Raw genomic sequence first — 26,137 nt, forward strand, 5'->3', positions numbered from 1 at the left:
GGTTAAGGAAGCGACCCCGTAATAAGAAGGTTGCCGGTTCGAAACAGACACGCTTATCCAGAGTGACATACAATAGTACAGTTACCCTGGAGATACCGAAGGTTAAATGTCTTGCTCAGGGACATAGTAAGTGGGGACGTCCCCACACACTGCTCCCCGGGCACCTGTCATGGTTTCCCACTGCTCACTAAGGGTGACTGTTAAAAGCAGAGGACACATTTCATTATGTGTGCTGTGCTGCATTGTTTCACAATGACAATAACTTCACTTTCTTTCTCAACTTCAAATTGTATTTGTCACATACATAGTCATACACTGTATGATATGCAGTGAAATGCTTTTTTGCGACTGCTACAGACCACAGTATTGCGAATTTTGATACAATGAAGACCAATATGCAAATTTTGCACAACCAAATATTACACTTTTACGTCTTTAACATAAAATATGTGTAACAGGTAGGGAGAAGGTGTGCAAATGAGTGAAAGACAATGTATAAAAAAAAACAAAAGAGCAGTAAAGTAAAAAGCACAAAGATTTTGTGCAAAGTGATTTTGTGCAAAGAGTCCAGAGTAAGTGAAAGTGCTGGAGTGTAGTAGAGTTCTGTCCTATGAAGTGTTGTGGTTGTTGAGAGCTTGTATAGCCTGCGGGAAGAAGCTCCTCCTTATTCTCTCTGTGTTGGACTTCAGGGAGCGAAAGCGCTTCCCTGATCGCAGCAGAGAGAAGAGTCCATTGTTGGGGTGGCTGAGGTCCTTCGCGATGTTCCTGGCCCTGGTAGAGCACCGTTTGTTGTAGATAGATTGAAGGTCAAGGAGCTTGGTACGGACTATTCGTTTGGCTGATCGAACCACCCTCTGTAGGGCTCGCCTGTCCTTCATGGTGCTGTTCCCGAACCAGGTTGAGATATTTCCTGTCTGGATGCTCTAAGGATTCTAATGCTAATTCGTATTTATTTTTCTCTCCTCATGTAGCATATGAAGAAACTGAGCTATTTTGTTTAAAAAAAATAAAAATAAATAAAATCTGCCACTTTATGGTTCTCACCCTTTCAGCATCATCAGAACCGAATGCCAATTCATCACCTCCATTACCACCAGCCGCGACATTCAGGCCCCAGAGGAAGTGGGGGCTTCGTAGAGGTTGGCGGTCCTCTGCCCCAGCAACCATTGCAGCCTCTGTTGCCCCCTCATCGGACCCGGCGCTCACCCCCAGCCTATGGGCCTCTGATAAGAACTCAGCTGGAGAACCAGAGGATGATGAGCCCCCAACCCCCGTCGCACTCTCACTCACAACCCCCCCACCATCAACACCAGCCGAAGAACATCCACATCAACCCTCACTTCAGAGGCCCCTCCTCTTCACCTGTACAAGGTGTGTGTGTGTGTGTGTGTGTGTGTGTGTGGCTTTCCCCACACTGCTGCTAAATATTTGACCTTGTTCTCAATTATGTGGCAGCCTCATTGGGTGGAGTAAGTGGAATCTATTCGTACCAGTATTTTGTATGTTCTTTAATATTCTACCAAGCAGGAATGATTGCTATGAATTCTCTGGAGAGAATGATTTCCTTGATGGGCAACATCTATATAGCTTATAAATATGACTCATTATTTACACCGAATAGTTTAAACCCTGCAATACACCATATGGCGCATAGTTGTTGTCTTTTTCCTTCCTGCTTCCAGCTAGAGAGGTTATTACAGCTTCGTCTTCGTCGACAGCAGGGTCTTTTATATTGTTAAGGGGACATGTACAACATGCTGTCAGTCTCATATCTAGTGCGATCTAACCTTTCCCACCCTTTTCTTTGTTCTCCTTCCCTCCCATGTTGCAGTGCCCTTGATGCCTCCTGCTCAGAACCAACCCAGGCCTGCTGTTGGTCCCCAGAGGTTTGCAGTGAGTAGCTGCTCCTTCCTCCTCTCTGCTCATGTCAGTGTGTATGTGTGTGCCTGCCCTGTCATTGCAATAGTCCAGCATCACCACAGTCATTATGCACTTGCTGTGTCCGGGCGTCTTCTGGAAGAATCTGTGAAATAAGTGTGTGCGCGCGCCTCTGTATCTGCACAACTGGAAACGTTTGATATCGGCCTTAGCTTCTGATGGGCTTCCACTGGAACGTAGGAACGGGTGCCTGGAAACGCTGAGCCTTGAAGCCTCGTGCAGAAATATCAGTTTGATCCATTTTTAGTATTACCACCCTTCAACCACCAGCGCTTAGTCTGGCCAATGTGGAGACACTGGCTGTTTCGCTGCTCGCGGTATCAGCCGAACGCCTGTGCGGAGAGCAGGGTGCCGACGACAACGTGACTCTGGCGTCTAAAGTGATTACTCCTCTGAGCGAAATGGAGTCCCAGCCACCTAAATGGGTTTTGTCCTTCATTCGCTCTCGCGCTGTAAACCCTCTCTCTAGTGCTCGCTCGACCTCACTATCTACTCGGCTCTTTAATTTTTTTATTATTTTTTTAGGTCCATGCCCTCTCCTCCCTCTTTGTCTAATTAAGGCCAGACAGGGCATCAGGTGATACACATGCTGACGGTCTCGTCCAGGGAAACTGTGTTTTATATGGATTTATGCTAATCAGTCCCTGGAAAAGGGGCTTAGCAGCCAGTAGCATTTGATGCCGGTGCTCCAGACCTTGCTGAAAATGAGCCAGGGCTTGGCGCGGTGTTTGCCTTATGGAGGTTGGGATGCGCTCTCTGGCAGTCAATCTTCTGATGTGTTTTTTTTTTTTTTTTTTTTTTTTTGCAAAAGCTGCAATTGATAGTGCCTCAGGATCCAGGAGTCTATGGATAAGCTTTCCCGTTTTTATCCTTGCTTTCAAAATATGAAGGAAGTGCATGAAGGGTCTCATGGTAACAAAAAGGGTCTGACACCCCCAGCTGTGTGTGGCCCTGTGCTTACGGGGGTGTGGCGCATGCTGGACACCATTTAAAATGCCAGCAACTAAACAGCCAGCCACTTCCTTTAGCAACCGGGCACCTGATTACTCCCCCCCCATTAGCATGCATTAGCATAGGATCACATCCAATCTTGCGGTGGGCTGTGGCCGTCTTCTGGGTCCGTGCATTGAGTATTTTCCACATTAGTCAAATGGCTCGAATATTTAATTCAAATATTTAGATTTAATTCCCAAGCTTTGGGAATAGCCCCCAGAAATGGCCACTGAATATGCAACTGTTACTTGCTGATCTTTATAAATATCTGGACGGTTGCTGACATTTCTGCAGCTCACATAAAAATTAAAATAATTTCATTTGTGTCAACAGAGACTGTGTATGTGTCCGGTATTACAATCGTTCAAATGTCATCCTGTAATCCCTTAAAATATAATTGCTTGAGCGATATTGGATGTCTTCGTTTTTTGACCCAGGCGACATGAAGTCTTCCAAATAAAGTCTGGGATGAAGAGTTGACATTTGTCTGTCTCAGTTTTACCTTAATCTCTTATCCAGATCATTACATTGGTTACATATTGGCCAGATCCATACGGATTTGGCCAGGATTAGCCACGAGATGACATGGACCCCCTCCTTTATGTAATGAATACGGTGATTTTGAGTGTGCCTAAACCCCATTGTGTTTAAGGAACTGACCGTCAATGAAAGGAACAAGAGGATCCCTGCTAACCATGTGATTCCTCCCCTTTTTAGTCTCTTTTTTTTTTTTTTGCCGAGTTGTCTGATTAACTTTTCTCTTAAGGAACTTGGCAAATCTTTGCACTACACACACACACACACACACACACACACACACACCTTCATTGAAGGTCACTGTCGGCCCCAGCTAGGGGACGAGGATTAAGCGCTGATAACATTGTGAGTCATTCTTAATGAGTTATAGTGCAGGTAAGCGCCCCAATTTGTGGAGGTGCCGACCAGTGAATGGAGGTTAATTTCTTAAGAGAGATGGATGTTTAAGAGAATAAAAGAAGCCAGGGTGATGGGATTGGTATTCAGTGGGGGGGATTATGGGATTGTTATCTGCTGTTGCCTTGAGAAGGTAGATGGGGGATTTTGTCTACGTGAGCCATGTATGCAATAAGGCATGCCAGTATGGCAGAGCGTTCACTCAATTTCAACCATGGCGGCACAGATTCCTTTATGTATTGAAAGCTGGTTTTATTTAAATAGCGTTTTGCCTTTTCAATCACCACACTCTTCCGTTCCTCCTCCTGCTCATCTTCCAGGGCCCGGCAGACTTCCAGCAGCACATCCCTGGGAATTTCAGGCAGCAACAAAGACCTCCACACCCTCCTGAGACCTGGAGGGGTCCCCCACCCCCACACCAGGATCGAGAACCTTTTTTGATTGGAGGTATTGGGCCGAGACCCCTCCCCCTCTGTCTTCTTGCCAGAGTGGAGCATCACATATTTTAAGCAACCCTCAGCTTGTTTTCTGTTTCATTACTCTGTATTAATATTGTCTTATTTGCAAAGTTCTCGTGGTGATCATCAATATAAACATGTGCTGCATTATTCAGAAAATGTGTGTGTGTGTCTATGTATAAAATATATTTGTTTGTTTGTTTGCTCTATATTATACTTCACCATAGAACATGAAATATCGGCTAATCTTAATTTCCTCTTCTATAGATCCCCGTTTCCCTGGGCAACACATGTTTGACCAGACGATGCCAACCCCCCTCATGAATAACACCCACCCACTTCCAGGCCAGGGACCCCTGTCCTTCCCCCAGTCTGGGCAGGGGCTTGGTCGGCCAGGCTTTGGCCCCCTGGGTCTTGAGCTTGGTCAGGGCCAAGGGCCACTAGGTGGGGTGGTCCAAAGAGAGCCTCTCCGAGCGAATTTACCGCCACAGCACAGCGGACCCCCGGGCCACCCTGGACCCCATAACTTTGTGGGCCACAGACAGCCATTCTCTCCACAACAGGGGGCTCCTTTCAACACCCAGAACATGCCATTTGGGATGCAGGTACAGCACCACAATGTAAGTCAGAGGATAATCATCTGAAAAATGCATTAACAACCTAGGATATCCTGAGAATAAATATAAGAATCAGATTTAATTTAGATTTCTATGTATTAGAAACATTTTTTTAATTAAATTTTTTTTTTTTAATTAAAATTCTAAAAGCGCTTTACACAATTTTGGGTTTGCCCGGTCTTGATTTAGATTTATCAGTGCGTTCTGAAAGATCCAGCTCCTTGAAAATCAGGCCAGTAGGTCAGACTGCTATGCTGAAGGAATGTTTGTAACTCTGGAAAGAAAGGCTCTACATGTAATTAAATCACGTTGGTATATGTGGGTTGGCTCTAAATCACTGTCCATTCATCAGGGGAAGGGGGTGTTTTATATGTTTATGCCTTCCTCACTGTTTAGAGTGGTGCAGTCAAGTCTGCCCCCTAGTGCTGCGACCTGCTGCATTGCACTGATTGTGGTTATTTGAGGACACAGTGTCCTGAACCAGAGTATCTTCACCAGCCATCATTATAATTTAAGCTTTTTTTTTAATATGTATAACCTGCAGAGCCTTTCGTATTTTAAAGGAGGTTTTACTGCTTTTTCAGGATATAATTCAGCCTCAGTCTCACTCATTGCCACAACACCTCGAGCCTCTGCTTCCACATCAGCCATTGCAGCAGCACCCACCACACCCCCACCCCCACCCTTCAGAGCAGCTCCAGTTCCTGCACCCACCCCAGTCACCCTTTCGGCAGCAGCAGCACATGCATGGGGGCCCGCGCCAAATGCTGCCCCACCAGCAAAACCCTCAGCATAGAAGTACTCCACCCAGACCCAGAATGGTAAGTCAGTCAACCGTTGCATGATAATATATTTGATTTGATGTTTTTGATTTGATTATTTGAAAACAAAAAAACTTTTTTTTTTTTTTTTTGAAGAATTCTGCCTCCTCAATACAGCAGATTCAGACCCTCCCTCAACGCAACAGCAACCTCAGAGAGCTCCCCATTGCCCCCAGTAACCTCAACCACCACCAACGGCCTGCTCTGACTCCTGGTGGCCACCAGCGTCTAGGAGGCAGGGGAGGACCTGGGTTGCGGCCAGGCCTCAACTCCCGCGGGATGCCTCGGCTTCGAGGAGCACCAGCAGGGCGGGGACATGGCCTTTTTAAACCTGAGGGCATGTCCGGTGGTGCAGATAAGGTGGGCGAGGCCAAAACCAAACCACCAAACCAAACAGCTCCAGCAGCCAAACCCAGCTCTGCATCCAGCACTACTACACCTCAGGTCAGCTAACCCTTGCTGCTCATAGCAATAATTAATTACAGTCTACATTTTAAATGTATATAGCAATTAATTGTTATGTACGTACAATAAGTAGGAAGATGTATTAGGATTCATTGGTGATTTAAGAATTTTCGTACACTTCTTCATTCTGATTTGCAAACAAGTAGTGCTGGGCGATTAAACGATCTGCTCGATCTCTGTGATTAACTTTGGGTATCTTTCACCATCAGGATAAAAATGGCTGAAGTGATCATCTTTTTTGTTTGTATTTACTGGGGCTGGCCAATGGTCGCAACAAAAATTCAGCTCTTTTGTCTTTGAGCATTTTTCTTGATCACCATAATAATTGACATATTTTGTGTGTATTTACGAAACTTTTAAATATAGATGTGCGGTTGGCTGTTATTGGTTCAGTGGAGCATCATGGCAGAGAGAGAGTACCACACAAAAAATATAAGTGGATAAAAGTGGACAAAAAGAGGATTAAAAAAAAAAAGTGGATAAGAGGGATATAATTGGATAAGATTATCTTTAACTAGTCCCTCAAGTGGGGACATTTGCAATTTTTAATTTATTTTAAAGATAAGAACAAATAGCCTATTATAATATGCATTTCACTTCTCTTGTTCCAACAAGAAGGAGTGATGCACATTGTTTCCTCATGTCTGGTTCGTGCAAAGATTTTCAACTCTATTTACACTATATCTAAATGGAGATACTGCTGCTGGGGCACCAGAATAATTACATTTACAGCATTTATCAGACGCCCTTATCCAGCACGACTTACAATCAGTAGTACATTCAGTAGTAGTACATTACAGGTACATTCCCCCCTGGAGACACTCAGGGTTAAGTGTCTTGCTCAGGGACACAATGGTAGTAAGTGGGGTTTGAACCTGGGTCTTCTGGTTCATAGGCGAGTGTGTTACCCACTAGGCTACTACCTTAGAGACGAGCGAGGAACCACATCACTAGGTTCACTGCAAATGTCTGAAAATGTTGCAGAGGAAGGCTTAAAAGTCATAGTTATAGTGAAATGAAACACCAGAACCAGGTGCTACATGTGACATTTAAACAAGGTTACAGATGACATGAAGTGCACTTGTCCGACATCGGCATGAATTGCAAAAACATGGGACACAGGTAGGGCAAGAGTACATCAAACAAAACCTGAAGCCAATAGAGAACACAGACGGCATTAAAATCCAGTGAAATAAGGATATAGAGTAAAAATGTGTAAATGCTGCAGTAACAGAAACCACCAAACCACCAAACAGAAATGTAATGGATATATTTTCTGAACATAAGAGTGTGTTCAGTCAGTTCAGAGTGGACAGTGGACAGAGTCTTTGCGTGTCTGAAGTCAAGGCGTGTTTTACGGTGCTTGTTGGCTGTCAGTGGGGTGAAAGGAATTCAGTTGTGTTGATGGCCTAGACCAATTCCTGCTTCCCAAACCAAAGATTACAATAGAACGAATAGATAGAACCAATTTTTTATCGTAGAAGTGTGTTCTGACAGTGTTTGTGTTCGCTCCAGCAGGATCCCACTGAAGATGAAGAAACTCGGCAGTACCGTTTAAAGATAGAGGAGCAGAAGAGGCTGAGGGAGGAGATTCTGAAGCGCAAAGAGCAGCGGAGACAGATGCAAGCTGGTTTACGCAAGAAAGAGCTTTTGGAGCGCCTTAGCACCCAGAGCCCAAGTAACAGCCAGCCTCAGAACCCAGTTCCGATCGCTCAGTCTGTCCCCACCATTCCCACCAATGGCACCCCACAACCTGTCCCCCCTACCACCACCACACCACGACAGAACGTAAAGACTTGGCCGCTTCAGCCAACCAAAACCCACCCACAGCCATCCAGCTGGCCTGGAGCCCTACAGCAGAACAGTCAGGCCGGCCCCAGCCAGCAGGGCCAATGGCAGCAGCCACCACCACCGCAGCAGCAGCCACCACCACCGCAGCAGCAGCCACAGAGGAAAGCAGTAGCTCAGCACGTCACCCCAGTGCACGGGGCCCTGGTGGAGGGCCCGGGTCCCGGCCAAAGCCAGGGTCAGGGGCCGAGGCCAGGTGTGAAGAGGACAGTGATGCAGCGACAGAACAGCACCGGCTCGCCTCAGCTGCCAAACAAAGTCAGACTGGTGAAGGTGCTTGGAGGGGTGAGTCTGTTTTTTATTTTTTTATTTTTTTCTCCTTTTGTGACAAATTATTACTAAGGCCTCGTGGATCCCTCAAGTTCTTTTAAAGTTCACGGCTTACGAGAGCACTCTTTGTGGGTTTTTTTTTCTTTGTTACGTTCTTTACACAAATGTCACGACTGCCTCTGGGAAAAAGACATAGAAGTGATCTTTGGGACGGAAATTTCCAATTATTTTTAAAAGTCACGCACCACCACCTTTTTTTTTTTTTTTGTCCTCTTGGCCAAAGTTTTAAGATTTTAAGTCTGCTGTGAGTGACATTGAAGTCACGGAAGTGTCATTTGCGCTGAATTGATCCATAAAGTACCCCATCCCCAGTCCAGGTCCGTGAAATGTCTCTTTAGACCTGTTCAGTGCATAAATGGCATAGCCTCTCAAGTCAATAAAAAGAGCAGTGTGACATTTAGCCTCCCGATGGAAAGCGCTAGCTCCCACCTCTTAAAGGTTGGCATCTTTCTTTGTCACTAAAACCTGCTGCTTTCGGAGATCTTACTAAAGTATACAGGAGGACTGGAGGGGGGGGGGCATTTAACCCTGTCCAGCCGCTTGGCTTTTATTTGCCAGGATGGCTGTTGGGCCCTGACACGAGATTGAAGCCGCCGTAATGGCTTCCTCAGCTCCTATAATAGAGTAGCCAAGACGTGTTTGGAGCTTTTCACTGGTCTGCCACGGCCCGGGGTATTGAATGTTGGTCTTGCTGCTATCAATGAAGATAACAGGATGTCAGGGGCACTAATAGAAACTTGAGATGCTGAGAGGGGGTTGGGGGAGCAAGGGCGCCGGATCGGCTATGGAAAGAGAGAAGGGGGGGCGCTGATTCTCCTGATGCCGGGCCTAAGACATTGTCTCGCTGTCATCCAGGGCAGCTTGACAATGTTATCTCTTTCTCCCGCCTCTCCCCTGCACTGTCCGTCAACCCATCACTCAGGTGCGCACGAATAGATGTCAGTCCTTCAAGACTCAAGCAATTTATCTTTTTTCTGCATGCAGGGTCTTAGTGCCGTAATACCTGAAAGAACAGAAAGAGATGCCACTTTGGACGGATTTGTGTATTCTCCCCCCCCCCCCCCCCCCCCCCCCTCTCTCCGCTGCTTCTCAGGGCTTAACGGCACAGATAAGAGCAAATTAAATTTTCATCAGGAATAATGCGCAAGGAACACGCCGCACAAAAGCAGCAGCAGGGGGGGTGGGGCACGGGGCGGCGCGGTGCGGCAGTGAAATAATGCCGCTCCGAATCTGACGGGTGTAATCAGGGAGCCGTGGTTTTCTATAGAGCAGATTAATCCATCGGCCCTGAGCTGGAGATGGGCCGGGCAGCGATAGCAGTGCCGACGCCACCGCCGCACCTTTCTTTTGTTCGGCGGGGTCAGAGTAAGTTTCAAGCCGCGACAGAGCTTAAAATGGCAGAAATGGCAGAAAGTTAGTTGCTAAACATTTTCCAACTTTGTTCCAGGTCATTTTGGTGTTTTGAATTTGTGGCAAAATGATCTATCTACATGAGAAATTGGAGTTTTGGGTTCTTTTCCTACAAATTGTTGCATTAAACCCAAATTATCATGCACTGCCCTTCTGCTAGATGCATGGAACCATCACAGACCAGTGATTTAGAGTAATTTGAAGGCTTTTTAATTCTGTGCGGACCTGTCTTTAACCCGCCCGCTACGCTGTGTTCCCCAGGGAGAGGAGGGCGAAGACGCAGCAGCCCCCACCCAGCAACCGCAGCCAATCAGTCGACTGCCCCCTCAACCGCGCCCGGGCCCTGTCCGAAAGGTCACCATGGCAACAAGCGGGCCACAGCAACACGAGCAACACTCGGCGCAAGGAGGGAGGGGCATGGGCCATCCGCAGCCCCACAGGGTATGGCACGTTATTCAAACCCACGCTGTAGAATTAATACTTTCCCTCCATAGAGCACATGTTGGTACACACAGATCTGTGCTTACTATTATACTGCAACTTAGTAATGCTTAAAAATCAGCTATGTATATGTCTGTGTGTGAAATAAATACATTTACGAATTAATAAAAAATAAAAAATTTAAGTTCAGGTAAGTTCTACTAGCCTCATACACTGCATATGTTGCAAAGAGAGGAAAAAAAAAAACAGTGTTCCTTTACAGCCTTAACCTGGACTGAGTTACAGTTCAGCCAATCAACAGCAAGGGGCGTGTGTGCTCATGCTGGATTAAGGCAGTGGAGATCAGGGGGAAAGCAGGAGTGAGATATAGGGAACATGATACAAGATGAATGGAGTAAATACTTAAACTTCTTTCTTAAACCCTTTAAACAAACAGGTTGTTGTAGTACTATAATTCTCTTTGATTAATAAAATAGTTAACAGTGGGTGTGTGATATATCATTTTCTATAATATCAAAATTCTTATTTCATGATGAGGCAACAGGCATTATAAAGTATTTACCACAGTATTTACGAACAAGCTCACAGTCATCTGTTAAGGAAAGATGTGGTTCTTCGTCTCTTGACTGGAGATGGTTTGGTTTCAAGATCGAGGACCAGCCCATCATTCATGTGATAAAAGCGGTTTAATTGAACAATAACACTACCTGTATTGGTGTTTTTAAACCTTTGTGTGAGAAATTTAAGGTTTCCACCATGCTGAGGTGGTGTGCAGCAACGTTTCACATTTTTCGCATTACACATTCCAATGGTTAATTGGTGTCAGTGTAGAATCTGAATATGAAAGATGACTGTTTCAGTGAGCTTTAATGCACTTGTGCATTTGGCAGGAAACAGTATCCTGTGTCCAAACTAGTTTTTGCAATTTAATATTCATATGAAGCCTTTCATGAATATAGATAGATGCCTAAGGTCAAAAGTCAATTTTTGCACTGTAGAATTGACTTTGCGGAACAAAATGTATCTGGAACGTAGGCTTATCTCTGTTATAGAATGTTCCGTACATTTATTGTGTGCATACAAGTGTGGATTTTTATTTATCTATCCTTGCATGTATACATTCTAAACCCAGGTAACATTTCCATTTGAGTCGCTCTTCGTCGCTCTTCGGTGCTGCACTTCTCTGTCCCAGGGGCCACAGCAGCTGCAGACACACACCAGGCACAGTAGTAATGTGATACAGTGTATGTCAGCTGCTGTAATGCTGACAGACAAGGGGCACCCCGCATAGGCTTTTACACGCGGTCCCCTGGCCTCCCGTGTGCGCCTGTCACCGCGGCAACATCTCAGAGGAGGCATGTTGCACTGCTGATAAAAGTTCTACACATGCACGCACATGAGCCAGTACACACCCGATTCATCTCTCCCGGTGTTTTGGGTGCATGCACACACACACACACACCTGTCTGTGAGCATCGGAAGAGCAGGCTGCAGTCTGAGATTCTGTCTCCTCCTCTTTCACGCCCGGCTTCGCCGCCTGTTTTCTTGGTATATTTGTCCGTGTGCATGGGAAGTATGTTAATCTTGGTAAAGCATTTCAAGTTTCTAATCTAATTCCAGATTATTCGTTTATTCGTTGGGGGGGATTGTGCTTACAATGTTCAGCATTTGCCAGAGAGCACAAAGACTGGCAAATGTGCCACTGGTGCACTGTGCACAGCAGGTTCACACTGAGCACATGTTGCAGATGTGACTGGAGACACCGTGGAGGAAGTTCAGCAGCCTGCAACATCCTCCAGCATGACCGGTTTGGCAGTGGGTCAGAAATGGTGTGGGGTGCCACACAGCCCTCTGCCTTCTCGCCAGAGGTAGCCTGACTACCATTAGGTACCAAGGTGAGGTCCTCAGACCCCTTGTGAGACCATAAACTGGTGCGGTTGGCACCAACCGAATGCAAGAAGATGCTAGACCTCATGTGGCTGGAGTGTCTCAGCAGTCCTGTAAAATGCTATGGACTGGCCTGCCCTTTCCCCAGATCCGGGACATCATGTCTCACTCAATCCACCAATGCAACATTGCACCACAGACTGTCCAGGAGTTGGCGGGTGCTTCAGTCCAAGTTCCCTCAGAAGACCATCCGCCGCCTCATCAGGAGCATGTCCTTACAGGGAGGTCATACAGGCACGTGGAGGCCACACGCACTACTGAGCCTCAGTTTGACTTGTTTTAAGGACATTACATCAAAGTTGGATCAGCCTGTAGTCTGTTTTTCCACTTTAATTTTGAGTGTGACTCCAAATCCAGACCTCCATGGGTTGATAAATGTTTTTCTTCGTAAATTTTTGTGTGGTTTTGGTGCCATCACATTCAACTGTTCATTTAGATTTAGGATATCTTATTATTGTCTTCCCTTTATTTTTTTGCGCAGCGTATTTTAATACATTTAACTTTTGTTAACCCCCCTGTCCTCTCTTCTCAGCTGGTTGTGCCTGTGCGGGGTAGAGGCAGAGGGGGTCCAGTTGGATGCGGGGGTCATCTAATTGGGAACAGACAAGGCCCACGGATGGAGAATCTACCTTGCATGGTGTCTATCGAGGGCCTGTCATCCTCCACCACTGAAAAGCAGCTCACAAACTTGCTCAGCTCCATTGGACCTATAAAGGTACAGTACATAACAATCATCAACAGTTTTTCTTGTTTACCAGTATTGACATAAATGAAGTAGCAAAACATCTTTTCATCTGAGGCCTGGCACTGAGGTCAGCTTTTCACTGGTTTCATCTCTTTTTTTCAAATCTAGTTTATATGGCCCCATCTAGTGGTATATAGTGAAATGACAGCCTCATCCACTCATCCATCTGCAGGAAGAGCAGTTAGTCAGAAAATGTGGCTGCCACTTACACTGTTGTAGGACTGTGTAGTTATTTCCAAAAAGAATCTGTGCTGCTGTCATAAAGGCAAGGGGTTGTTACCTCGTATATAAACTTACACATGGGGCAGTGGTGGCCTAGCGGTTAAGGAAGCGGCCCCGTAATCAGAAGGTTGCTGGTTCGAATCCCGATCCGCAACGGTGCCACTGAGGTGCCACTGAGCAAAGCACCGTCCCCACACACTGCTCCCCGGGCGCCTGTCATGGCTGCCCACTGCTCACTCAGGCTGATGGGTTAAATGCAGAGGACAAATTTCACTGTGTGCACCGTGTGCTGTGCTGCTGTGTATCACAATGACAATCACTTCACTTTCACATCCATAAAATTCCACGCACTGTATAGGTTGTTGCATTACATTTTAAACATTTTTATTTATGGTTTGGAATATTCATTCAAGTTAATTCTGCCTATGTGATGGTGGCCTGTAGCATACAGAGTAACTTTTTTTATTCTTTTCATTAACATACGTTTATGCAAAATTATATTTTTATGTGTTTTGCAGATGTTTACAATGTTGCCCCAGCAGAGGAGGGCTGTTGCAAAGTTTGTCAATCCACAGCATGCCCAGAGTTTCCAGCACAGTTTCCACAGGTACACAGCCACTCATTTCCAATGTCTGACAGCAGGCTTATGGGTGAACAAACCCAAATCCGCAAATGTTTATAGTAAAATATCATGGAAGTCAGTCTCATCGTTATGGGCTCTTGGGCCATTATTAAATGTTATTCGCTAATCGTTGAAATGTGGTTGCAACACCAGCTTGAGGCTTGTAGGCTTCATTAGTGCCAGCTAGATGGGCCGTTCCACAATGTTTTTTTTGCCTGCCACTGGTGATGCAAGCCTTGTGGCCAAGCATAGCCATTTATTAAGAATGCACCGCTTCTACCAATCACGCAGGCACATGATCGATCTGTCCCATATCAATGTGGTGTTAATCGATGGCTGAGGGTTCCAGAAGGCTCCAACGAGACCAACCGAGGCACAGATCAAAATTGTGATGCAGATCTCAACACTCAACCTTGGGAGAGAGACCCTGGACACACAGAACTGTGAATCTGCAACGCTGTGGGCAAGAACTCAATCACGTTGTGGCATAAGTTCCAACTTACTGGCCCTGTTGATACTGGACCACTGAAAAAGACGACAAACAAGTGTTTTTTTTTTTTTCTTTTTCTTTTTTCGTCCCCCATGAGTGTATTCCCGGTCTGGGTTGTTTGAAGTGATTTCCAGACTGAGTAAAACAGAGAGAGACTGTGCAGGTTGTGTGCTCAGCACAGTTCCAACAACACACTTGATGATGGTTGCTCCCATCTTATGCCGTGAGAACGCCTTTCTAGGCTTTTATTTAATGGCTCCTTGCATTGGGCATTTTCTCAAATTTGATAGGCGCTAGTGTTCGACATGGCTTGTCACAGGTTTGACTCCTCACCCAAATGTGTTGTGCGTTGTGTCAGTGCATTTCAGCACCTGCAGATGGCGCCATTTGATGCTTTTGTACTTGTGCATGGTTTGCACGGAGCTCCTCAGTTTAGCACTACCTGGTGAGCATGCTTGTGTGTGTGTGTGTGTGTGTTTGCGCAAACATCTGCATTATTTGAATGCGACGTATATATATATATATACCTGTAAATATAGGACAATACAGGCCTCTGTCTCAAGATGAAACATTTTGCATCTCAAGAATAACTTGATGCAGCAAACCTGGCGGTGGGATTCAAGTCATTCCTGACGGGTTTTCAGTTTCGCTCGCTGTTGTGTGTTACTGATAGCCTAGCCTTTTGAGGACCCGTTTTTACCTACTTTTGATCAGGAAAATCTGTTGGTAAATGCAGGTTAGGCAAGGCGTTTGGCAACTGATCGGTCAGAGAATGCTCATTTCCTGACAGTGAGTAGGGTCAACTCATACAGCAGCAAGTATTTAAACAAAAGTACTTTTATTTAATATATATATTTTTAGTAATTTGATATTTTATTGCAGCAAAATGGTGCTTGGTGTTGATTTATCTTAGTTGCGGTGCAGCAGGCACACTGCTCCACCAAACTGCATTCAGGCCAAACTTGATACGTTTCAGACGTGATGAGTTAGGGGCAAAACCCGTGGTGGTAGCTAACCAACCTGACGTACGTGGGCTAGTGTGGGCTAGTTCCGCAGCATTTTCCCTGTTTCTTGAGGCCTGCTGGCCAGCATATTTTAATTTTAGACTAATTACGAGGAACACAGCACTATGGTGTTGGAAGAATCTAGAGTTGGAAGGTAATATTGCTGGCCTGACGGGAAGAGTAGAGGATCGTTATAGTGGTGTTTTTCTTTTTGTTCGTTTTTTTTTTTTTTTTATGAAAGGGTGTGACTCAATATGTCCTCAACGCTGCCACCTTTTTTATTCTCTGTGGAATTGGCATCTTAAAACGGAGCATTTTCAGGCTCAGGAAGTAAAAATGCAGCTACAATCCAGAACATACAAATTTTTTTTTATCCTGAACTACCACCACAACATTAAATTTGTGTGGAAGACTGCCGAAATTCTGATTAGATATGATGTTTTTTTTTGTTTTTTTTTAAACTAAGAGCAACATAATAATTTTGGGTTTAATGAAATGAGAATTGAAATGCTATAGAGCTCAGACTTGTGTACAGAGGCAAGCGCCGCAGTAGAGACCATTTAAATTTTATTTGGTTTGTTTTAGTTCTAGCAGGTGGGTGCATTTAGAGAACCGTTCTTGAAACGTACAACATGCACATGCACGCAGTACCTTCCATGATCCCCAACCCTTACCCAACAGCCTACTTTTTTGAATGCTTCATGGAAAAGTGATTTATTATTTTCAAAGTTTTTTTTTTTCCTGTTACTTCGCCTGTAACTGACAGAACATTTCTGGCTATTTAGAGTGATTTGGCAGCGCTGTCCATAAGCTAGAGTTGAAGAAAAGTGGGGCAGAAAAGGGGCAACCATCATCCGTGTATTCATAATGTACATAGTGAAGAGCACGTCGCCAGACTCTATGTTCACTTGTTAATGTGCATAATGACTTTCTTAATTTTATGTACTGCAAAACACTTCTTGATGCATACAACATGTATGAACACTGATCTCACTCTAATTTCAGATGTCTCCTTTGTACAGTAGCAGTTTTCCTCCATGGTTTCGTCTCATTTGAAAGCATTTTTATATAGTAGACGATTTAAAAAAAAAAAAAAAATGAATAAATAAAACTTGGTCTTGTATATACCATATGATTATGGGTATGAGAAACCAGTTAACGCTTGTGTGTTTGTGTGTGTCTGTGTATTGTTGAAAAAAATTTTTAAACTGTGGAGTGGTACGTTCTACCACATCGTTTGACAGGGTGCTTTTACTCTTCTCCCTAAGTGTCTGTTGACCCGTGATTTTTGTCACACCTCCCTGAGCCCTTATCCCTTATGTGTGGCGTGTGTTTGTGTGTTTCCCCAGTACAAGTAACCAATTTTTAAAAAAAAGTTTTATAGTTTCCATTTTTCGAGCAGCTTGTATCAAGTGTAAGGCTTCATCATGCAATGTGGTGCCCCTCCTGTGGTTAGTTTTTTTTTTTTTTAATCTAATATAAGATCTTATTTTCTACTGGCTCTGTTCTGTGTACACACTCTTCTGTGTACACTGTCCAGTGTCCATATGCCATTTTGTATGACAATGAGGGAGAGCCACATAGATGCACATGGAGTACGTGAAGAAGTAAAGAAATGTCATAAATGAGAACACAGTGCCTGATCAAGAAGTGTTTTTTGTTTTTTTTTTGTTTTTTTATTATTATTTTTCTTAACTCAGATATTGGATCTTACGTTTAATTTGTAAAAGATTGTTTTACCTTTTTTATTATTTCTTAATAGAGTCTCTTAACTCTACGGCAGTGGTTAAGATGTAAATCCTATGGATTTTAAAGTAACAGCTATGCTGGTTTATCATTCAAGACACTTGAGAATACTTATAACATGTACTTGTTATAAAAAGTCAAATCCAGGTTCATGTTGGACCTAATCCGTACCTTTACTCAAAGGGTTTTATAAGTACACTTGAAGGTATTTCCGGTGTTCATGTACAATGCATACGGGGTGTGTGTGTCATTATTTTGAGTTGGTAACCTTGTTCTGGAGGTTGTTGGAATCATCACAGTGCTTGATGTGATTTTTTTGAATGTGTACTTTGTGTGCCTTTGCCTGAACTGTCATTTGTGTTGTAATTAGTCAGTTTGAAGGTTGTGTAGTTGCTCTGTTGTGATCATTGTTTTTTTTTGATGTTTCACGTTTTTTTGCATGCAACGTTTCTTCTTTCTTCCCCCTAAACAGGGTGTGCCTGACAGAGGAGTGGGTGGAGCTGCCGATAACGCTCTTTGTTTCTTTTCAGGTTTTCAGGAGGGCAGGATCATCACGACCCTTTCACTGAGTTTCTTCTGTTCACAGGATCTTTTCTCGCATTTGATGGGACCAGTTTTCAGTCACCTGGTTTATGGTTTTTAATGTTTTCTGTGAATGACTGTCTCCACATCGACGCCACCGTTCCTGACACTTCCATTCCTCCCATTTGTCGTAACTCGTATTTTGTAGCCCCCTCCATTCCTTTTCCATCCTTCATCCCATTATCGCTCCCTGTTTCACTCTAACCACTTCTTGCCTGGGAAATGGGTGGATGCTGCACTGTTTTGCTGTTGCTGTTTTTTTGAATGAGCTTTAACTTTTCTGTATCAAGCAGGCTGTCCGGCTCCCTGGATTTCCTTTGTTTGTTAGCCCAAGCCGCGGAGGTTTAACGTCTGTGAGACGACTGGGGTTCAGAGTGCACAAACACTGAAAGACACCAATCACCTGAAAGAACTGTGCACGGACTGACTTGTCAGACCTGCATGGCTCTCATTTGTTAAACCACAAGATGACGGTTGTGTTACTGTGCGCGATCACTGGTCATTTGTGTAATTTCACATGGATGTTGTTACATGGTTATCAGACTGTCAAGTTCTCACTGAGTAAAACTGACCTGCTGTTAATGTCTGAAGACTTGTGCAAATGATTGAAATGTCCTGTACGTTTACATAATTTCCACTCTTGAGATGCAATAAAACATTTTTAAAAGTGTATGTTCATTTGTATTAATCACAGCAAATGTTTAAATGTTTAAATTAGAATGTACATAAAGTAATTGGCATTTTTATTATAGATGTTGTGAACTAATCTTAAGACATTACGTGTATTTATGAGATGCCCATATCCAGAGTAACTGGGAAGCAGCTCCTGGTTGAATGTGTCAGTAAGTGGGCTTTGACCCTGTAACTCTGTGCCCTTCTGGTTCAGAGGCGAGGAGGTTGCCCACTCGGCTACTACCATCCCTTTGGGTGGTTTCCCTAGTGTCACCCAGGGGTTTTAGACTTCTCGTTCTTGTCGTCAGTAGTGGAGTCACCTCTCAGCGATCAGAATTAGTCAAATATACTTAGAAGTTGTTATATTTCCTTTTTAGGTTTTTTTTTTTTTTTTTTATAGTCAGTAATTAGAATCGTGATTCCTTTATTTTTCAGCCGGTTACATACATTAGCAGCTACCGTATTCAAATTAAGCTGCTTTTGGGGGAAAATTGGGTGTTTTATTAAACTGAAAAGAAGCGGGTCTTCCCCGCCCGCCCGGGCGTTCAGTGCTTTTCCCACCTCCGTCCACACGGTGTCGCTGCGTCCCCACCAACGACCCGGAGCCCTGCCAGAGGAGTGTGTTCTGCCGTGGGCCGAGCAAACACCGCCACGCCACGCCACGGCCCCGACAAGGGCGCGTCTTTCTTTCCGCCTCGGAGCTTGTTCGCGAAAAACACGTGGAGCTTCTACTTTTCGCGGCCAGACACCAGGCGCTTGAAAGGAGGCGGCTGGAAAATCTTCTTCATACCGGCACGCCGGTGTGGAATTCATTTCTTTCGGAGGGAATGGAAATGCAATCGGTACAATTAAACTGGCAATAAAATAAAAACTAAGCAAACGGCCGACTTGCGTTGCGATCTTTTTCTTTTCGATTGCAATAAATTGTAAAAATGTCTCAGGGTGTTGGTAGCTCTTACACAACGAAAAAAAGAACAGTTGCAAGCGGGAGTATTTTCTTTATCACTTTTTTTTATATAATAAACATATAAATAATAAACTCTAGACATTTGCTTGACACATCGCCCTGTAATTAAAGGTCACGCTATCATATACTATCCCAAACTGTGCATCTGTCGCATTTTTTATTATTTCTATAAAACTATTTCCCTATTACAAAATATGAAAAGGAAAGCAAAAATAATACATTTTAGTATATATATATACACATGACTCAGTTATTAATTTATTTAAACGAAACATTTTGCTCTGTACTACGAGGCTATATCGTTACTGATTTGCCAGTATGTGCATTTCAGATGTTCATGATGGAAAAAATAATAACAATAATAATAAACACAATAAAACCGTAGAAGACAGAACATTAGATCATGAGGCTTTGCTGTCTTCCACAAAATAAAAAAGTAATAAACACACAAAAAAAAAAAAAAAAAAAAAAAAACAGCACAAGATTGACTTCAACTATTTAAATTAAAATATATTCTCGTATCTTACACTATTTCAAATAACGAAACGTGATTCGGTAACGATCTGTCAAAATCTAATTTACAATTCTGTGTATAAAAATATAATTTATGGAACCCCAACGAAGTTTGCTTTGTCCCCCAAAATATAACAGTCAGTTGCTCATATGCACGGAACATTACGACCTGTCAAGAAGTTTTCTCTTATTATTATTTGTCTTTTCTTTTTGTACATGTGGTATTTTTTCTCCTTTATGGTTGAACTTGAGATACGTAGCATACAAAAATAGATTCTGCACAATTGGGCTGGTCGACACCAGCGAAGAGTTCACACGAGAATAAATTATTCAAAGAAAACTTTTTAAGGCTCCATTTATTCTTTTGAAAAAAAAAAAAAAAAGACACGTGTAAAAGTCAATGAAATAAATATCCCAACTCCGCCTGGGGCCTTTTTTTTTTTTTTTTTTTTGTTCTTTTTCATCCTACATTAGTCTCGTTTTCGTCGCGGGTTATTTCCACTGTGGAAGGGGATGGGGGGGGGTTCAACTCGACATGCCCAACGGGTGGAGCGCCTTGGCGTCCAACAGCCACGTCCCCACGTGGTACAGGAGCCTGGAGTACCAGTGGACGCCGTCCTGCTGCGCCGTGGCGTTGGCCGACAGGCCGGAGTCCGTGGCGGGGAACAGGAAGTTGGCGACGCGGCGGCCCACCCTCAGCGGCAGGAAGGCCCAGTGCGCCAGGTCGTGGCTCTCCACCAGCGCGTAACACGACGCCAGCACCTGGTCCACCACGATCGTGCCCTGCGACGTGACCGGCGCGAACGCGCCCGCGCGCACCTCCGTGTAAATCCGGTCCACGGCCACGGCGACCAGGCCGCCGTCCGCGTCCACCGCCACGACCTTCTGGCCGCGCCGGACCTCGCTGGCGTACGTGGCGGTCATGGCGCGCAGGTCGTCCGTGGCGTTGCCGAGCACGAAGAGCAGGTGGGCCGCGGTCAGCGTGATCCTCCGGCCGGCCTGCCGGGACTCGATCACGTAGAACACGCGACGCGTGGCGGCGTCCCGGTCCGCGAAGGCCACCACGTCGCTGTAGAGCAGGTTCCCCGCGGCGTCCGCGGACAGCACCTGGTCTCCGGCCCTCAGGTCCTTCACCTGCGCCGTCCGGCCGCCCTTCAGGGTGACCGTCGCCGAGCCCGGGAAGCAGCCGCCGGACTTAGCGGCGACCGAGTTTTCTGGAATTCAATTCCACATCAAATAAACAAGTCAGAAGAATGTACTAAAATTATACACATCCAAAACCCAATCGAATAATCGATTAATACTAATCATCATTAAGTTATTGAACTTTCTTTGTGCTTTACGATTTTGGGGAACTAAATTGCAAAACGAATTCGTCCTTTTTCATTCAAGTGTGCGCATCATTAAAAACAGCGCTGGAAGAACAAACGAATCAGTTCAGTAAAACGAGGGAGGGAGGGGTGGGGGGGTGGGGGGACTGGGGACCGCGGGTCTAATTAAAAACCCGCGACGACGCGCCATTGTCATTCCAACTCCGCTTTTCCCGGCTCCTCGGCTCGTATTTGCTCAGGTGCGGCGACTTCTGTGCGACAATTCACACGCATCTCGAGAAGAAAAAAGAGAGAGAGAGAGAGAGAGAGAGAGAGAGAGAGAGACGGGGAGAGAGGGAGAAGCCTCGTATTTGACCCCCGCCGATCCACTTTTCCAAGCCTCTCAAGGCGCGCATTTGAATTTAAAAGCGTTTGAATGCGATGTCCCGTCCCTCCCCTGCTCCGGTGTCAATATTGATGCCAAATTTTGGGGTGAAAAAAAGGGAGGAGCTCGTCGCATTCCCGCCTCGGGGGATCAGTAAACAGGCGGGAGAATGGCTTTCCCGCGTTTAATCTCCTCGCGGGATTCCGGGCCATGGACGTGAGGCGGCGACAATTGGAGGAACAGATTTGGCCCGAGCGAGTCCGGCCTTGATCGGCCCAAATCCCTTTGGTAAAGTCACACGACCCCGAATTGAGTACGATCTCGAAGTCTGTGTTTTGACTTCTAAGCAGCAGATTTCTATATATGTATATATAATAAGGTCCCTTTATCATAAAGGCCGAGCTCAGCAGCGATGGCGTTGAAGGAACAGAGAGGGGCGATATAAGATCAGATATAAGATCACAGCGCTGGCTGTAAAATCAATTTGCGTTTAAAATTAAGGTTCATTTCTGCAATGCAAAACTGTAGAACAAGGCAATATATATATATATATGTGTGTGTGTGTGTGTGTGTGTGTATTCTTCATGTGGGAATGGCAGTTCACAATATTTCACCTTAGAACCTAAATCTCCTTTTAAAAAATGTGTTCTGATGTTGAGAACCAGGAGGCCATGTCATCTGTATGTTTCAAGGTCAGAATTCCACATCCAGACATATGCATCTATCATATTAAATGCACCATATATATATGTGTGTGTGTGTGTTGTGTGGTGTGTGTAGGATTGTAGGTGGGTGACTTGTATGGGAGGACAGCACGCACTGTGAGATGCTGGTAAGGGGCTTGGAAGAGACTCACCTGCTTTGACAGAGCAGTGGATGTGGGCTTTGGACTCATAGTAGACCCAGTCAAAACCCGCCTCCACGGCCAGCCGGGACAGGGTGCCGTACTTGCTCTTGTCCCGGTCGGAGGTGGTGATGTCCACGGCACGCCCCTCATAATGCAGCGACTCCTCGAAATGGTGTCCGTCCTCATCCCATCCCTCAGTGACACGCAGCTTCACCCCGGGCCACTGGTTCATCACCGAGATGGCCAGCGAGTTCAGCTTATCCTTACATCGCTGCCAACAGAGCCGAAGGGAGAGAGAGAGAGAGAGACAAAGAAATTGGTTGTTATTGGGGCTACTTCATGCTGGATTGGCTCTCAACCCAAAACAAGAATCACCCACAGCCAGGCAACGTTTGTGATCGTTTAATACGATTAAATACCATAAATATGCAAATGGCACAGGGGAATTACAACCTAATTAATTAATTTCCCACTCTTTCTCTGTATCTTAAAATCTCAGAATTTGAATTGATTACGTGCAGTACTTTTATTGACCGCTGGCGGCTGTTCGGCGCTGTTTCGCATTCGAAGCGTTCGCGTAAAAGACCGGCGAGTTCGCGCTGCGTAGTTCCGAGTCGCTTCATCTACCCGCAGAATCTCTGGATGAAACGTCACAGTTGTCTTTTAGCTTCTTACTTGTCGAGGCTCGGTTAATATTCAACGAGGCACAGTATAACCATAGTGCCAACCACCAGGATCGTGAGGGCACCGGCACGGTTAACGGGGACCACTGGTCCCCATCTAAAACCGACGTGTTGGTCCGATGCTTTATTTCCGAATCCTGACAGATGTAATAAAATAAAAATTAAAAAAAGCCCACGTGTTCACCGTGTTCATGGCGCGAACACGGGGCCTTTATTCACGTCACGCGGCCTCTCTCTCTCCTTCTTTCTTTCTTTCGTTCCTTCTCCGCCCGAACGGCTTTATTGGCTTTTTTTTTTTTTAAAGCTTTACTTTGACAAATCACTCGCTAAAGTGCTTAACGTTTCAGATATTTGCAACGAACCCGCAAGGGGCCTCGCCGAATTCCAGCAATAATTTCATAGGCAAACACAGCTGAGGGTCAAGCTGTCAAAAAAAAAAAAAAAAAAAAAAAACCCTTTCTTTTCTCCCTTCCCTCCCTCTCTTTTCGGGGGGAGGCCGACGCGTCTCTCTCTCTCCAGAGGGACGACTATTCTGTTTTCGGAGCCGCGCTCGGGTGGCACTGGCGATGAAAAATGGATGAGGCGCTGCGTTCGCTTCACTGGCCTAAAGCGTATAGATCCAGGCCCCGTCCTCCTCCTCCTCCTCCTCTTCCTCCTCCCGCCCGCCCGCCCGACTTCCACCTCCTCCCGACGGTCGCAAGTGGCGAGCGACGCGTGGAAACGCCACGTCGGGACTGACACGATCGGCCGAGGAGAGTGGACGTCGGGGGGCCTGGAAGCTCGTTATTAATTCATATTAATTCATCGGGTCGTGTGCCGCAGATCGAGCCCGATTCTGCGCAGTCACCGTGAAGCGCGGCGGGGATGAGGGGGGGGGGGGGGGGGTGGTGGCGGTTCGTGATCCCAACTTGCCACGGGCGGCCCTGTCGCGTGGGAAAAGCGGCCACCGGCCGGCTGTGGGGTGATAATGGCTCTTAACAGCCAGTCGACTGAGGTGCGAGGGACCCTCACCAGGCACGAGGTTTAACACCCGTTTAACCGGCCCCGCTTCTCACCCCACTGGCCAACAGGTCGTAAAACGTCCCGCTCCAGAGTGATACGGTGATTATTAACCGGCCCCGTTACGAGCGTCGCCGCCGCTCCGCCGCTGCAGGTGCGCGCCGGGAATGACGTCCCGGACACCCGCCATCACCGCGAACGGCCCGTTAACCCAAATGTTCTGACGAACTTCGCCAAACTCCACCGAGCAGACCGAAGGGCGTGGGTGGATACGCAGCTGATTCGATCGTTATTCTGTTGGTAAAAATGGGTGCAGTTCGAAGTGGGAGCGCTTGGGCCGGCCTTCGGTTCGAGACGCACGTGAACTCCGAGACGCAGGCGCGCTGACCGCCGCTGAATTATTTACCCCCCCCCCCCCCCTTTAATATATGCACCCAGAAAAAAAAGTGGATATATTTATTTATATGTGTGTGCGTGTGTGTTGCGGATTCGGTCCCGACCCTCTTAGTTTTGATCATTTATTATTATTTTTTTTTGCGCAACGAACGCCGCAACGCGAGCGCAGGCTCTCGCGAGTTCCGTCCCCACGCGTGACGCCTCTCACCACGCGACCCCACCGGCCGCCGCGTCTCCACCGCAAACTCGCTCATCGCTTCACTTCGTCCCGCTTTCGGAGGAAACGTCAACGTTCTCTCGCCCCCCCCCCCTCCTCATCCTCGCCTATAATTAGACGCGTCGCGCGACCGGCGCGGTCCCGTCACGACGCGTCGTAACCGAACTCAACATGGACGCGCTTCGTAAACGGAGAGAGAGAGAGAGAGAGAGAGGACAGCATTAATATTTTAAAGGCAGCAGGCCGCCGGTCTGGGTGGGTGTGTGGGAGAGGGGGGGGGGGGGGGGGGGTCGGGTCCCTATTTATTTATTTATTTATTTACTTATTTCCCGCGACGCGTGCATGTTCGTTAGGATAAGAAGATCATTTACGTTTCTTTTTTGACAAATGTGAAGTTTGGGTGCCCGTGTCGGGGTTAAGGTGGTCTTTAGGCAGCATCCGATGCGGGAAGGAAGGGAGGACGGAGGGAAGGAAGGAAGGAAGGAAGGAAGGAAGGAAGGAGGGAAGGGGACAGAAAAGTGTAAGGAAGGAGGTTTTTGGCCCCGACCTACCTGTGTCATAAGCCTGTCCGCGCCGGTGTTCTCCTCATCCTTAAAGATAATGTCGGGGTTGTAATTGGGAGTGAGCTCTTTAAATCTCTCCGAGTTGCGCGTGATCTTGCCCTCGTACCTGCCGCTGGCCCCCAGGGTCTTCTCCGCGACGTTGGGGATGAACTGCTTGTAGGCGAGCGGCGTCAGCTTCTTGGGATGTTTCCTCCGGCCGTAGCCCCGGCCCGGACCGCAGCCCAGTCCGCAGGACGCCAAGGACAAGCAGAGCACGGCGAGCAGCGCGACTCTCGTCGGCAGCAGCATATCGTTCCGCGTATCGTTCCCCCCCTCCAAAAAAAAAAAAAAAAAAAAAAAAATCCCCCCCCCGAAAAAAAAAAAAAAAAAAAAAAAAAAAAGCCCACGGGCGAGCCCCTCCGGTTCGGAAACCGGCTCCTCACCGACGTCCTTGCCTCCGCCGCTGCGGACCCCCACGGCTGAGCCCCACCGCGGCAGGTGCGGAAATGAGATAACGGAGAGCGTCGGAGGAACGGCGGAGGAGCGGGAGTCTGTATGGAGGAACGCGCCTTTACTCCCGGTTGTATTATAGCTGCGATCTGTGGCAGGGAGGGACGTGATTGGCTCGACTAGACAAACCCTTCTGATGTTATCCCACAAAAGACACACACACACACACACACACACACACACACACACACACACTTAAGAGATTTTTTCCCACCTGAAGGGTGGGTTAGAAGGGAGGGGCGGACATTCGAATTATGCCTCTCCCCTTAAAAAAGAGTTGACGAACATCCCCCCTAATGCAACATCACTCACATTTATAACTCTGCGCTCCCCTGATTATTTATTGGATCATTAATTCATTCGAGACTAATTTGTTGTAAATTGAACGAAAAATAAAATAAAATAAAAAACGCAAAAAGGCAAGACCTGCTTTTAAGATCTGCCAAGTGACAAAAAGCAAGCCTGTCATAAAATATTGACATAA

The 26,137-nt window shown here is 46.1% G+C and overlaps 2 protein-coding genes across 5 annotated transcripts in view; one reads left to right on the forward strand and one right to left on the reverse strand.

Annotated features, from left to right (window-relative positions):
- rbm33a (RNA binding motif protein 33a) overlaps window positions 1–18,284 on the forward strand; it is a 30,127-nt gene extending 11,843 nt beyond the window's left edge. Inside the window, exons 9-19 of one of the 3 annotated variants that reach the window (XM_028969917.1) lie at window positions 1,053–1,371; window positions 1,832–1,893; window positions 4,185–4,311; window positions 4,590–4,927; window positions 5,524–5,760; window positions 5,857–6,204; window positions 7,741–8,358; window positions 10,075–10,254; window positions 12,734–12,916; window positions 13,687–13,775; window positions 14,082–18,284. In XM_028969917.1, the coding sequence (XP_028825750.1) occupies window positions 1,053–1,371; window positions 1,832–1,893; window positions 4,185–4,311; window positions 4,590–4,927; window positions 5,524–5,760; window positions 5,857–6,204; window positions 7,741–8,358; window positions 10,075–10,254; window positions 12,734–12,916; window positions 13,687–13,775; window positions 14,082–14,130 (2,550 nt within the window). In that variant the 3' untranslated portion in view covers window positions 14,131–18,284. Of the gene's footprint in view, window positions 1–1,052; window positions 1,372–1,831; window positions 1,894–4,184; window positions 4,312–4,589; window positions 4,943–5,523; window positions 5,761–5,856; window positions 6,205–7,740; window positions 8,359–10,074; window positions 10,255–12,733; window positions 12,917–13,686; window positions 13,776–14,081 lie in introns of all 3 variants that reach the window. The other 2 variants (XM_028969915.1, XM_028969916.1) reach the window with 2 other exon arrangements.
- Window positions 18,285–20,202: 1,918 nt separating this feature from the next.
- shha (sonic hedgehog signaling molecule a) lies at window positions 20,203–25,471 on the reverse strand. 2 transcript variants are annotated; one of them, XM_028967790.1, is made up of 3 exons: window positions 25,153–25,471; window positions 22,316–22,577; window positions 20,203–20,978 (listed from the first exon to the last, which is right to left on the reverse strand). In XM_028967790.1, the coding sequence occupies exons 1-3, from the start codon at window positions 25,450–25,452 to the stop codon at window positions 20,290–20,292; spliced, it is 1,251 nt and encodes a 416-aa protein (XP_028823623.1). In that variant the 5' UTR covers window positions 25,453–25,471; the 3' UTR covers window positions 20,203–20,289. The 2 variants fall into 2 exon arrangements, with proteins under 2 accessions (XP_028823623.1, XP_028823624.1); XM_028967791.1 differs by lacking the exon at window positions 25,153–25,471 and adding an exon at window positions 22,831–23,059.
- Between the last annotated feature and the right edge of the window lie 666 nt (window positions 25,472–26,137).

This window comes from Denticeps clupeoides, chromosome 2, assembly GCF_900700375.1.
Source record: "Denticeps clupeoides chromosome 2, fDenClu1.1, whole genome shotgun sequence".
NCBI lineage: Eukaryota > Metazoa > Chordata > Actinopteri > Clupeiformes > Denticipitidae > Denticeps > Denticeps clupeoides.

Coding starts and splice junctions, on each gene's coding strand:
- shha (XM_028967790.1), bottom strand. CDS start 25,452: ATGCTGCTGCCGACGAGAGTCGCGCTGCTCGCCGTGCTCTGCTTGTCC. Junction 22,578..25,152: donor CGGACAGGCTTATGACACAG/GTAGGTCGGGGC, acceptor CTCTGTTGGCAG/CGATGTAAGGATAAGCTGAA. Junction 20,979..22,315: donor CCACTGCTCTGTCAAAGCAG/GTGAGTCTCTTC, acceptor ATTGAATTCCAG/AAAACTCGGTCGCCGCTAAG.